At 41.7% G+C, this 13,402-nt stretch overlaps 2 protein-coding genes and 1 long non-coding RNA gene across 4 annotated transcripts; all 3 read right to left on the reverse strand.

Annotated features, from left to right (window-relative positions):
* Positions 1–2,920: 2,920 nt before the first annotated feature.
* LOC119719327 lies at positions 2,921–4,390 on the reverse strand. Its single transcript, XR_005269898.1, has 2 exons — positions 4,233–4,390; positions 2,921–3,816 (listed from the first exon to the last, which is right to left on the reverse strand). It is a non-coding gene; the product is annotated as an uncharacterized LOC119719327 (long non-coding RNA).
* A 2-nt stretch (positions 4,391–4,392) lies between these two features.
* On the reverse strand, positions 4,393–12,432 carry LOC119719730 (monocarboxylate transporter 13-like; the record flags this gene model as incomplete). Its single annotated transcript, XM_038189228.1, has 3 exons — positions 11,983–12,432; positions 11,049–11,189; positions 4,393–5,087 (listed from the first exon to the last, which is right to left on the reverse strand). Coding segments are annotated over exons 1-3 (1,041 nt in total), but the record flags the coding sequence as incomplete, so codon positions are not given.
* On the reverse strand, positions 5,781–9,651 carry LOC119719320. Of its 2 annotated transcripts, none has more exons than XM_038188734.1 (2): positions 9,170–9,651; positions 5,781–7,453 (listed from the first exon to the last, which is right to left on the reverse strand). In XM_038188734.1, exon 2 carries the CDS (start codon positions 7,397–7,399, stop codon positions 6,257–6,259), a length of 1,143 nt encoding a protein of 380 aa, XP_038044662.1. In that variant the 5' UTR covers positions 7,400–7,453; positions 9,170–9,651; the 3' UTR covers positions 5,781–6,256. The 2 variants fall into 2 exon arrangements, with proteins under 2 accessions (XP_038044662.1, XP_038044663.1); XM_038188735.1 differs by having other exon boundaries at positions 9,166–9,651.
* Positions 12,433–13,402: the final 970 nt, after the last annotated feature.

The raw sequence follows: 13,402 nt of genomic DNA on the forward strand, positions 1-13,402 counted from the left end.
GCCTAATCCTCGTCATCTGATTACTAAAAGTGATTAGTAGTAATATAGTGCGACCTTGCAATTGTTCGTTACCCTGGAATGGACCCTTTTGCGGTGCGACCGGGCCGCGAATTTTTTTCTCCCAAACGACATCCGCATACATGGTTGTTTAGCGCCCTCTACGATACTTTTATGATACGCGCGCAGGTTATTATTTGTTTCCCCAAATGTTGGCGTGTAGTGCGACAGCTCAGTCGATAGAGGATAGGATTCGACCGCGAGGTTGCGGGTTCGCATCTTGGTTTGGCACCCGAATTTTTTCCCTTTTCTAACCTGAGACTTTGGAGGATTTTTTTTAAAAGGGAAATAAAGTCCGAATTTCATAACGTTCAAATTCCTTTTTTTTCTCATTTTTATATGTTCTTCTCATGTTTTTATAAAAGTTAAGTCCAAAACGCCATAGCGTACACCAATATGTGGATGTCGTTTGGGAGAAAAAAATCGCGATCGGGCCGTGGGTTAAGATGAATAATTTTATGGACACGTGTCTCGACCAACCAATCAGATGACGGGGATTTATTCAAGCGTTGTATGATATTTAACAAAGGACAACGAAGGAACATAGCAAAGGCAGTAAATTTCGTCCGGGAAATTATTCTCAGCGTTAAATCGTATAAGAAAGATATAGTCAACACACGACACGTTAGGCTATGCTTTGCATGCAGATTTCCGCCATCGTATTTGTTATAGCGAGCTAAATATCTTCTGCAAATTTAAAGAGTTAAGAAATTTTCACCAAAAACTACAATTAACAATTGCTGTAACAGTTTTGCTTCAATTGTCCGAAAGGTTTGCTAGTTAGATTTGATTTTACTTCGCCATGACCGTTATAAAATCTTACCATGGTCATAAACTCTCCCATTATTGTTTAGGAACAATGACTCTGTTGTGATTTGAACCAAAGAAAAGGCAACAACCGCTTGCGCAATCAAAGACAAAAAATAAGTAGACTATTATTGTTGTTATACAGGGAGAGTTGTTATTTATCTTGGTAGTCTTGTTTACGAGTATTACATGTAATATTTTAATGAATGTATATTAGTTGACATTTAAACGTCTCCTGATAAACCAGCAAGCGATATTTGATACAGCTTTTATCCCCGTTCCAAACATTTATTTGCAAGCGTTGCCTGTGCACTTTGCAACTCACAGTCGACACTGAAATCCATTATTCGCCCTTACCAATATGCACATGATGTAAACATCCAATTCAACAGAAACGAAGCTTTGTGAAAAAAAACATTTTTTACTCACAGTGACGACACCAACTTCTTTCGTGACTTTATGTCATGACCTGTGTGGTTTCGTCGTTCTTTTTTGGTAGTCTCGATGCAAGATGTACTTGTATATATCGTTTATTATCGAAGCATCAGCTATGCATTTAGTGACTGTCAACATGCCCTGAGTTTTTGTAAGCTAGCAAAAGTTGAACCGAGATGAAAGTAGCTTTTTGGTATGTACGTTAATTTTGTGATATTGGAAGTATAATAATATCTTCCTGACGGCATATACCCCAGAATGGCAAACGCGTACACCACTTTCTATAAAATACAAACAACGTTACCGGAAAATACTTCACATTAACAAATTACATTAGTAAATTATGCGTCATGATTGGGTACTGTTCGCAGCCGACATAAATTCCAAAACCATGCTTTAAAGACATACCTGAAGGAAAAAAGTGGCACGTATACACAACTATTAAAGTGACATGTAGACAAACGCTGGGTCGACACCAAAATAGTTCGACACTGGAGAATATCATACCGACAACATCTGAACTGTTATGTCCACCATTTTGATGAAAAATATGAACCATTTCGTTGAGTGAGCCAAGCTTACAAACTTTGTATAGTGCACATGTTGTATGTACAGTTTTAGCCGGAGAGCTTTTGATACCTTAAACACGGCAAAGAGCACTTACGATCATCATGATATTCCTCTAAAACAAGCGGTGCTTTGTCGAGAGATTCGACTAATAATTGAAGGAAACCTTATACTGCATCCGTACATTTTGAAACTAATATAAATGCGGCCATTGTTTGTATGTACACCGCCATGCTAGTTGTTTGTCAAATACTGATATACAAATTGCAAAATATTGTAGCCCAATGTCAGTTCATGCATACAGGACAGTAAATGACACAGCTAGTTCAAGTGCTAACCAATTCCACAGTTAATTTTCCGTTGATCTTACCATAAGTAGTATCAACACAGAATAGAGACATTGTCGCAAGGATGCGATGCACATTAAATTCTGTACACAATATAATAAACGAGAGTAAAACAAAAGTTAGTTTGGAGTGTGGAGACTCCTTCGTGCATCAACGTCTCCATTTTGTTGGCCATAGAGTGACGCGGCAACAGTAATAAGCTTCACGTCGGTTGTTATTCGGTAACTCAGCTTTCCTATAATTATATTATAATGAACGGTCCATGCCCTCAGAAAGGTATACCGGGAATTGGCGATTTGGCTCCTATTGATTGAACCGACATCTTCTGGTCGGCCCTACCAAAGCTCCCGCCCGCACTGCTGCTATCGGTGACGTCAGAACTCGTCGACATAGACATGGAATCGAAATTGCTGAGCGAATTCGCGGTAGAGAGTTCATTGGCCGAGCGAGGGCGCTCCAGATGTGACTTCAAGTGGTAGCTGTGATTGTCTGGGACATATTCAAAGGTGGCGCTTGGTTCATTGTCACAGTGACGGGAGGTAACTGTCCCCGCGTCCCCAAACCCCGACTCTATCATCTGATCGGTTTGATTCCCTCCCTGGCCGTCGTCCGAGTCAACTCGCCACCGTATAATCGCCACCGTATATTAAATTAAAAATATCAGCACGGCAAATTAAAAATCAAACGAGAACATTTTGTGTAAAAAATTAAAGAACTAAAATAGTAGGGTATTTATTAAAATCAGGTACACGTCAATTGTTTTTCGGGAAAAAACAACAAAATTCGTACATTTTTGAGTACCATTAACATTTTTTTTCTTATCATTATAATGGACTGAAACTTTTACTGAAACCGTGTATAAATGGAGTTGTTTGCAGAGGCTATTCACAACAAAAACTATAGATTCCTAAAATTATCTACAGTTAGGTGTAGATTCTTAAAATAATCTACAGTAAAGTGTAGATTCGTGAAAATTATCTACACTTTTAACAATAGTTTGACGTCAAAGAAATAGGTTAAATAACAATAAACGTTTGAGCTCAAGGGGCGGGTGAAACATGTGCTTCACTTTCGTCTTGACTGCCCTACTGAGAAGACGAGCACGGCACAAATATCAAGCGGGGTTTTCTCCTCCGCGCTCCCCACCTGCCAGACGGTTATTCTTTATACAAAGCACGAAAGTCGATTCATAAATATTCCATTGAATTTAAGGCGGAGTAGACCCCTAAAAAAAATACACGAGTAATGACATACTGATAAATCGTTTAACTGGTCTAGAATGAATAAACATTCAATTCTAAGAGAAAGATGGAATGAAGTATTTCAGTCTCGGTCTTATTTATCAAATTTAAAACCATTAAAAACTAAAATGAAATCGTTTTCATGTAAAATATGGGTACATGCCTGCAATTCTTAGTAAACCGAGAAGTGGAACTGTGCTTGGTCACAGCAGGATGGACAAGTAAAGACCGACGTTATTCATCCGGTTTACGAACAGATGAAAACCATCGCATTATTCCTATCATGGTTGCCATCAAAACTGCTGTTGCTCCTGTCGCCATGAAGACTATCTCATACGCCTTGCTTATATCATGGACACAACCTAAGAATAAAGTACAAGAAAGATATAAATAATACTCAGTAAAATAATGTATTCTTATTCTGTTCTCATAGACAAAGATTGTTCCTCCAAAGTCACTTCGTAATGTGGCAGATTCAGTGATTGCTGATATGGCGTTCTTTTTTTTAATTTCTTTATTTCCTTAAAATGATCCTTAAAATCCTTAAAATGCTCTGTGTAATTGTCAGTTGCTACTCAGGATGTCAGGCCTTCCTCTGTGAATGTCTTTTTGATTGATGACACTGATTAAATAATTTGGCAACTCTTCAGTGTAAAGCTTTAATTGTATTTACAGTTTTCAATCAGCAGCGGTGTGACAAATTTGGGATCAGTCATCATTTCCATAGTTCATGTCTCATCTTCCTCGTATAGTCAGGAGAATAGTCAAGAGAACTCACCAGCGAAAACTCCGCCTACGAGTGTCCCGGTACCGTGGGACACGAAGAGCCAGCCGTACGCAGACATCTGCCGGTCGCCTACCACCTCTTTCATCAGCACAAACGTCAAAGGGTAAATGACGCCAATTGCTATACCCGTAATGCTAGCTAGGATTGCCATAGCCGTGTACGAGGAAACTGCCAGAGGATCTAGAAGATTGGGTACGGCAAAGACTAGGCCAGCCAGGATAAAGAGTGTTGAGGCTTTGATGAGACCGAGATCAACCAAGAGTCCGTGGCTCAGGCGTCCGATCAGGGATCCTATTCCAGCGTAGGTTGCAAGGAAGGCAGAAGGGGAGTCCCCGAAACCAAGCTCAATACCTTGTGGAATGAGAAATAAATGCCACATACTGAAAATCATCCCCTCTAACAAAGTTGCCACTTGGAACATAACGAAAGTCGGCTGGGTCAGTGCCTGGATATCAAGACGCTCGCGTAGAGTCTCAGATACTCTCCTCAGAACGGACGTCATTCCTCCAGGATCCGCCTTCGAATCAGAGGAGCCGTTATTAATGGGGTTACCAGGCATTGGGAGTTCAGTTTCCTCATCGGCGTGACTGGGCACCAGACTGTATCGCATGCCGAGTGGTCTGAGTAGTGCTCCACACGCGACGTAATTGAAACAGAGAGCTCCCGTCAGTACCAGAGCATTTCGCCAACCGTACAGGAACACCAGGTAATCCACAAGCGGGGGAAGGACCATCATGCCGATCGTGCCTCCTGCGAGGGTGACACCGTTAGCAAATGCAAAGTCGTCTGGAAAGTAGTCCATGATAGTTTGTGTCATGGCTACTTGTATAAAGGCCAGGCCAATACCTGCAGATACCACCAAAACAAAAGAGAACAAAAAGTCATCAGTAATAAAGAAGTCGTAATGAATCACTTTTTATGTACTCGTATCAAGAGAGAGAGAGAGAGAGAGAAGAATCCCTAACACAACTCATCGATTGAATTTTTCTTACCCGTCTTTATAAGCATTGCTGAGAAAGTTTAATAAACCTATATAACGACGCTCAACTCGTTAATGGTACCGGTAATACTGGCCCCAAAATCTCCCAATTAAACGAGTAAAGTGATGTTTAATTAGGATTCTACCGATACATTACCGTAATGAGGAGTCACGTGAGATTGTATTGTTTAGTAGCTAAAGGTATGCCACAATTGAAAGAAAAGAATGCAATTCCTGCCTGCGTGCCCCTATAAAAGGCCCAACCACAGGCATGCTCACCAGTGATTTAAAGTAATTATAACAAATTACACTGGTCCCGTATACTAGGGCGGGTTGAGCAAAGAGACGGAGTCAAAACTTGTGCTTGGGCACATTGGGTGGGAGTCACGTGACTCCTCATTACGGTAATGTATCGGTAGAATCCTAATTAAACATCACTTTACTCGTTTAATTGGGAGATTCTACCTCACCATTACCTCCATTCCGACTCACGTGAGACTTTAAAGCGGGACAGTGTAATGTTAATCAAGTCCCTTAAAACAAGAAACTGCACAGAGAAATTTTGCAGTACTCCTTATCGGATATATTAGATTTTATTTTTGCATTCTACTTCTAGAGCTTATTCTAGCTCATCATTATTAATAACTTCGAAACAATTTGTCTCTTGACAAAAGTACATGACTTTGCATACAGTATAAATCTCATTATACACACTTTTACGCCAAGACTAAATTGTCTCTTGGCAATACACGGTATAATAAACAAAGTTAAATTCTAGTTTGTCCTCTGACAACCGAACACAGTATAATTCTCATTTTAAACAAAATCAAGACTAATTTGTCTTTTGACTAAAGTAGTATTCACTTCATTATAAACAAATCAAGACTATCTTTGTCTCTTGACGATGTTCAGTATAAATCCATATTTAAACTGGCACTTGTTTCATGAGTCGAATCAGCACTTTACCGTGCTATTTAATGGAATAAAACTTTCCTTGACCCATTTCATTTTTATTACACAACATATGCTCGGCTAATCATTTTTGACTTAAGATTGCCTGAGAAAACTGACTTTGTGCTCCTTCTGAGCATAAAATACTGTCACTTCTGTTATAAAACTTGGCGAAGGTTGTTGAACTTGCCCAACCTGCCGTCTGCAAAATTAAGTTAATTGGTACACCTTTATTGGCGGCTGCCGAGGTTGAGGCAGTTCTAAAACTATGTGCTTTGAACTCGGACACATCTACGCCCGCCTCAGTTAATGACTGTTTTAACCAACGGGAAACAGTGGCAGTGCCTATCTCCTTATGCGGCACTGTATAACTTAAAAATAATTTTGACTTGGAGCCCCTAAAACTTCTTGTCCTTTTCAGATACTCTAAGAGGGTTCGCATAACACATACACTTTTATCATGCGGGTATGCTGACAATATAACTTGTGGTTGAGGTTTGCCCGGTTTAAATGTTTTAATCAAATCAGTTATTTTAATACAAACTTGTTTGTTTCTAACCTTCATGTTAGATATGTCGAATAGGCTCAATGTCTGAGCCCGCTGTGCAGTGGTAAGTGCACATAAGCAAATCAGTTTGTAAGTCAATTGTTTCAATGCAATAGACTGTAATGGTTCCATCTTACTAACATATCGAAGTAAAATACCAACATCCCATGTATGTGAATAACGAGGGTACTGAGGTTTTAAATTAAATAGTCCTCGCATAAAACGAATAACCAAAGGATGGCTACCAAACTGTGTTTTATTGTCAGACGTTGACCAAAGCAGTGACGACAATGCACACCGTGCTGTATTAACAGTGCTGTATTTTGCCCCAGAGTGAACTAACTTGGTGAGAAACTCCATTGCCACGGTTACAGTCGCATGAACTGGATCGACAGCCCGTTTAGTGCAGAAACGTAGCCATTTTTCGATGGATGATGCATATTGCTTCTTGGTACTCGGTCTCCATGATTGGAGGATAATGTCAATAGTTTCCTTCGAAAATCCTCTTGATCGGAGCGACTGCTGGATAAGAGTGAAGCACACATTGTCATTCGGCCCTCTAGTGGATGGCGACTGTGTGGATCGTGTGGTAGTCTCAACAACCCGTATGTCTTTGGTAGTGTTACTGGCGTAGCTATCAACAGGCGCAGCATTCTGGGAAACCAATGTTGGGTTTGCCATAATGGGAATATAAGTATTCCCATGGCTCCGTCTACCTCGATTTTCTGCAATACCCTGTCAATGACAGCAAAAGGAGGAAATGCGTAAAATATTTCGTTCGCCCAAGACATTGTAAACGCATCACATGCAACTGCCTCTGGGTCAGGCAGCCATGACACAAATGGCTTAAATTGATAATTGGCTTTGGACGCAAATAAATCAATACTTGGTGTGACACCCAATGTTGATATGATTTTGTTAAAAATATTGGCATCTAGTTTCCATTCCAGATTATCCTTAAAGGATCGTGACAAGGTGTCTGCACAAGTGTTTTGTACACCAGGTATATGGCGTGCAATCAACCAAATGTCATGTTGGATGCACCAAAACCAAATTTGTCTGGCCAAGTCATTCAGTTCAGCTGAATGACAACCTCCCATGTGGTTTATATATGAAACTCCTGTGACATTGTCCATTGCAATGGACACAGTTCTGTTCTGAATGTCAGTTTGAAATGACTTTAGAGCATAAAAAACCGCAAGGAGTTCTAGATAGTTAATATGAAACCTTACTTCATGCAAATTCCAACGGCCATTAGTTTGAATGTTAGCCTTTGGACAAGAGGCTCCCCAACCCATGAGGGAAGCATCAGTAAACACTTCGATGTCTGTTACACGGGGTAATATTGGTCGAAAATTATATGGTAAATTTTGTATCCACCATTGCAAATCGGACTTACTGCTTGCAGTGAGAGGCATTTTGGCCTTGTAATTTCCATGACATTTTTTCAGAGCGATGTTTTTGCTCACTTCCATGACATTTTTTCAGAGCGATGTTTTTGCTCACTTCCAAACTTCGGTAATATAAAGGCCCAAGTGGGACCGCTGGAAAACATGACACAAGTTTTCCTATGACCTGTGACACCCGATGAATCGTCGGGTTCGACTGTCCTATGAGTTCATGGCATGCCTCAACCGCGGTTGATAATTTGCGAGGCGGTAAACGCACTGTCATTTCTACTGAATTAATGGTGAATCCCAAAAACTCCAATTCTTGGACTGGGGTAAAGTGTGACTTTGATTGATTAATCACAAACCCAAGTTCATTTGTCAGTGCACAACGAGCTGCAATGTTACTGGTGCATTCCTGTAATGTGTCACCAATAAGTAATGAATCATCAATATAATTTGCCGAAATTTGGCCAGCATTACGTAATGTTGATGTGAGTGGTTTCATGACCTTTGTAAAGATACGAGGTGCACTAGCAAGCCCAAAGCATAAGCATTTAAATTGCCACAGTTTATCTCGCCATTGAAACCGTAAGAACTTCTGATGTTCCTGGGCCATGGGTATCGTAAAATATGCATCCTTCAAATCTATTGATGCTAAATAGCAATTTGTCCGAATCAATGTCAGTGCAAATTCAAAGGTCTCCATTTTAAAATGGTGATATTTGACAAATTTGTTTAGAGCTTTTAGATTGATAATGAGTCTCATTGAGCCGTCTTTCTTTGGTCGAAGAAAAATGTTGGACAAAAATTGTCCGTGACAGGGGTTGACCCTGATAATCGCTCCTTTTTCTTGTAATTTTTGAATTTCTTCGTCAATCAGTTGCGCCTCCGGGTCAGAGTATTGAATAAGCTTAGGTTCATGTGCCTGGACCGGAGTGCGATTAAATTCGATATGGCAATGTGCAACTGTATCTAGCACCCATTCATCAGAGGTTATGTTTTCCCAAGCAGGGATAAACTGTTGCAATCTTCCAGCAATAGGTGATGTATACTCACTTACCAACTGTAATGGTGCCGCTAGGTCACCGTTTTCTTGGCTGTCGAGGCCCCGGTGCTGGTGGATTGGCTTGGGGTTTGGTGGTAATTGCCACTGCCATGACCGCTGCTGCCGCCGGAACGGTAATAACCCTGGCCCTGACTCTGTGCTCGACGATAGTAGCCTCGGCCTCTCGGGTAATAAGGTGCCCTCTGGTGGCTGCCGTAATGCTGTTTCGGGAAACCCCGTGAGCGAAAGTCCCCCGCACGGTGGGATGATCCACGGCCTGAAAACTGTCTAGTATTACGACGTTTGGGGTCATTTACAAACATCTGTGAACTTATTTTGTTTGTCTCCACTATAGTTTTGCATGACTGAACTAAGTCATCCCCGAAAAGGAGACTAGTGCACGGGACTTGCGATGAGCACAAGGCCGCATATTTTTGGTTGAGATCAGGTCGGATACTGTCTCTTCTGCGCAAGTTGAGTTGGGCGTTGCCCGAGCCAAGTATAGCAATTGCGTCAACCAGCATTCTAATAAGCTGAGCTGTATCAATAGTCTCATTGTTATTTCTGGCTTTTAGCATTTGATCAGTGGCCATTGCGATGGCTATTGATGCCCGTACAAAAGAGCTTTGCACCTTTTGGAATTTAACATCCCTTGCACGTGTTGTGGGTTTTAGGATTGACCATATCTCAGGGTTCACTCTAGTTAGGCAAAGATTACCGCAGTTGCTTGGTTTGTTGTATTTGCCCAATTTTTCTTCTAGTTTTTCTGGCTTTATCTTGCCTTGAGCAAGTGCATTTACTGTTTTAGCCAATTGGTCATTTAGGGCTGAACTTTCTTTTTCGTCACCCTCAATTAAGGCCGCCATTTCGGTCAGCAAGTCATCCTGGTTGCCAGTATCGCACAACAGGTTATCTAAATCACCTTCAGTGAAAGTGTCTATGCCCTTTTCAGGTACATGTACATAACTATTGCCCAACAATTGCGTTGTCATTGCCCGTTTCCGGTGCAAGGTTTAATGCCACCAAATTATCATCAGGAATTTCACCCTCGCTTAATATTTCCTCAGTTGGAAAGCGGTTAGCGTAATGGCTAGAACCGGAATCGCTGCGGTGCAAAAACGCATTTGTCAAAGTAGCAACTGTTTGCTGCAAGCTAGAAACTGCTTTGTGCAAGTCCGAATCGTCGCTGCTAGTTTTCTTCGCGGCACTAGGCGGCTCGTTCAGCGTACATGAATTTGCTTGATCTATATTCTTACGCTTAGCAGTTCGCTTCTTGGCTTTAGCTGCTGGCGCCGGTGGCGTTGGTTTGCTTAAAGATGAGCATGCAGTCTCCGCTATTGGTAGCTGCGTGAGAAATGACAACTCGTCTTCCAGTTGACCCATGAGGCCCTCGTCTTCCGAGGGGTTAATATGCAATATGGCTTCATCTGCCATTGCTACACTACTGGCCACGCTCGTGGTCCAACTTTCAATGTGACTGGCTAGAGCGCTGCGTGAAAACGCACCGATGTACACGCGATAGCCACTAAAAATACACTGGTGAGCATGCCTGTGGTTGGGCCTTTTATAGGGGCACGCAGGCAGGAATTGCATTCTTTTCTTTCAATTGTGGCATACCTTTAGCTACTAAACAATACAATCTCACGTGAGTCGGAATGGAGGTAATGGTGAGGTAGAATCTAGATAACTTTGCACAGATGACATTATAGCGATGTTCAACGCAGCGAGAGGAGCTTACTCCAGTTTAAGTGAAGTAGCTCCTCGCAAGTGGATTCGGTCTTGTCCGAAGTGTAACTTCAGTTGGTCAAATTCTTTGAATTGTTTTCTAATGTGTTATGCAATCAACAGACGTGGTTATTATTTCACATGAAACTGACTACATGTTAAAACTTACTTGAGACTGAGAAGAGCACTCCGAGTTGTACAGTAGATGTTGCAAGTGACCCTGCTATGGTGGCGGTTCCAACCACTGCTCCTCCCACCATTGTTATTGTCCGTGGGGACCAAACCTTCAGCGCAGCACCAGCTAAGGGACCTATGAGAAGCATTGGAATCACAAGAAACAGGAATAAGGACGTGTAATTTACAACTATGGACCGTTCCTGCTTGGGCTATACTCGCCCTTTGGTCTCAGCAAGCCTCACCGTTGCCGTCTACAGCGAAAGGCGGAGGAAGGCCCCCCTCCCCCCCCCCCCCCCCCCGGCGACATATTATTATTTGTTTAAAATGACATGAAAGCTTTCAACAGTTCAGGTTGTATATAATCCCCGCGCTCTTATTTATTCTGTGGAACATTGGAGCCACTTTCTCAGAAGAAAAATATACCAATTTTTCCCCGCCCGGCCCGCACTCTAAACCAGGATTTGCTACTGTCTCTCACCATGGAGCTATAACACAGCACTTGTGACCGAGTTTGACCGAGATCATGGTGATAGCTTATACACCGTACGGCTAGTCATTAGGCCAACAATGCTAATAGCACTCCATACGTGTAACGAAAATGGCCTAATGAAAAGTATCAAGGCCAAAAATTCGTCCGCAGAGCTCATGAATAAAAGTTACACACTCAAATTCAGAGTTCTTAGAGCCATGGAATTGGGGAATTGAAGAGATATGGCAATGCCTCTGGCCTGGACTTGGGGCTTCCAATTCAGAGCATTTTGGATGCAATCGGGCCCGAAAATGGCGCTAGCCATGCTGTGGAGGGATCCTTTTTCAAGATAGCTACGGTGCTTTTCCACTTTGAAAAACATCAATCGTTCAGTTACGAGTGACTTTGATTTTGATTGGGTGCCCATGCATGACAGTGATATGGTAGAATAACTCACCGCACACTGTAGTCCCAATGCCTACACTAGCGCTTGTCACGAACCCTGCGACGGCTGTGCTGGTGGAAAAGCTGACCACGATGTGGGGAAGCAAAACTCCCATGGCTTTAAATTTACCGAGGGCGATAAACGACCACAAAAAGCGAGAGAATAATATCATCCAACGCCAGGAATTTTGGCGGCTCTTATCCGAGCCGTTGATCATGCTGAGGCCTTCTCTGGTTGTGGAATGGACCCTCTGCTAACGGAAATCTTACAATGTCGCCGGTTTGATGCGCCTGACGGTACGGTATACGTGCCCTAAAGACGAGGCATTGACCCGTTCAGCCATATGGTATTATGCACCCCAAAAACATGGCATTTTTATTATATCAGCCGTGCGAAGCACGCTGGTATACTGTGATCGTCCGATTTCTTTCTTTCTTTCTTTCTTTCTTTCTTTCTTTCTTTCTTTCTTTCTTTCTTTCTTTCTTTCTTTCTTTCTTTCTTTCTTTCTTTCTTTCTTTCTCTCTTTCTTTCTTTCTTCGGGCAAACGGTCACGTGACCAATGAAAAAATGGCCATAACTCCTCAAATATTCAGCCGATTTCAAACAAACTTGGTCAAATTAAACCTTGACACATGCCCTAACTAGCCATGTTCGTAAAATCCGGCCAATGGTCATCCAATGGTCAGTAGTGGTCATTTAAATAATATTTACAAAATGCTTCTTCTCCCACAGTCTTGACCCAATTAATGTAAAACTTGCTCAGTTGTATCATTGGACCAAGCCTCACAAAAATTGTTCACAGAATTTGGCCAGTGGTCACTTACTGGTCATTAGGGGTCATTTTATGAAAAAAATCAAAAAGCTGTTTTACATTTTAAATCTTTGCCGTCCTGTTGTATTTTTTTATGTTCATAGTAGTTCTCTTACATGCCTTTGCCGATCTCAGCCACATTTAGCAATGGTCACCTTGTGGTCGGTGCGAGTCAGTATTCAGACAAACCGTTGAAATGGCAATTTAGGCTGATATCCGTGCTTCGGGAAGCACACTAGCTCTAGTTAACGTTGTGTTTCTCAGAAAATATGCTTGGTGTGATTGAAATGTTGCATTCTAACTGAAAAAGAAATTCTAAACTTCATGTCAGTGAAAAAAATCTGCGTGACATGGCGTGGGTCTCAGTATCGACCAATGGAAGACGGCAAAAAGGGTAATATTTGTTAATTAACAACTCGTGAAGGAGGCTTTTATCCCATTGTTTACTGCACATCGTAATGGATAGGAACCTCATTAATATTCGTGAGGCTTCAAAAGATTGATAGATATTGCGCACGCCAGTGTTACAATTTTCAAAATTGCACGTAGCGAGGCCTATTTTTCCGATTTCAACGAAAAGTAATGAACATATCACAACGACTTTTAGCACATACTTGGATC

Source organism: Patiria miniata, unplaced genomic scaffold (assembly GCF_015706575.1).
Source record: "Patiria miniata isolate m_02_andy unplaced genomic scaffold, ASM1570657v1 HiC_scaffold_8, whole genome shotgun sequence".
Lineage (NCBI taxonomy): Eukaryota > Metazoa > Echinodermata > Asteroidea > Valvatida > Asterinidae > Patiria > Patiria miniata.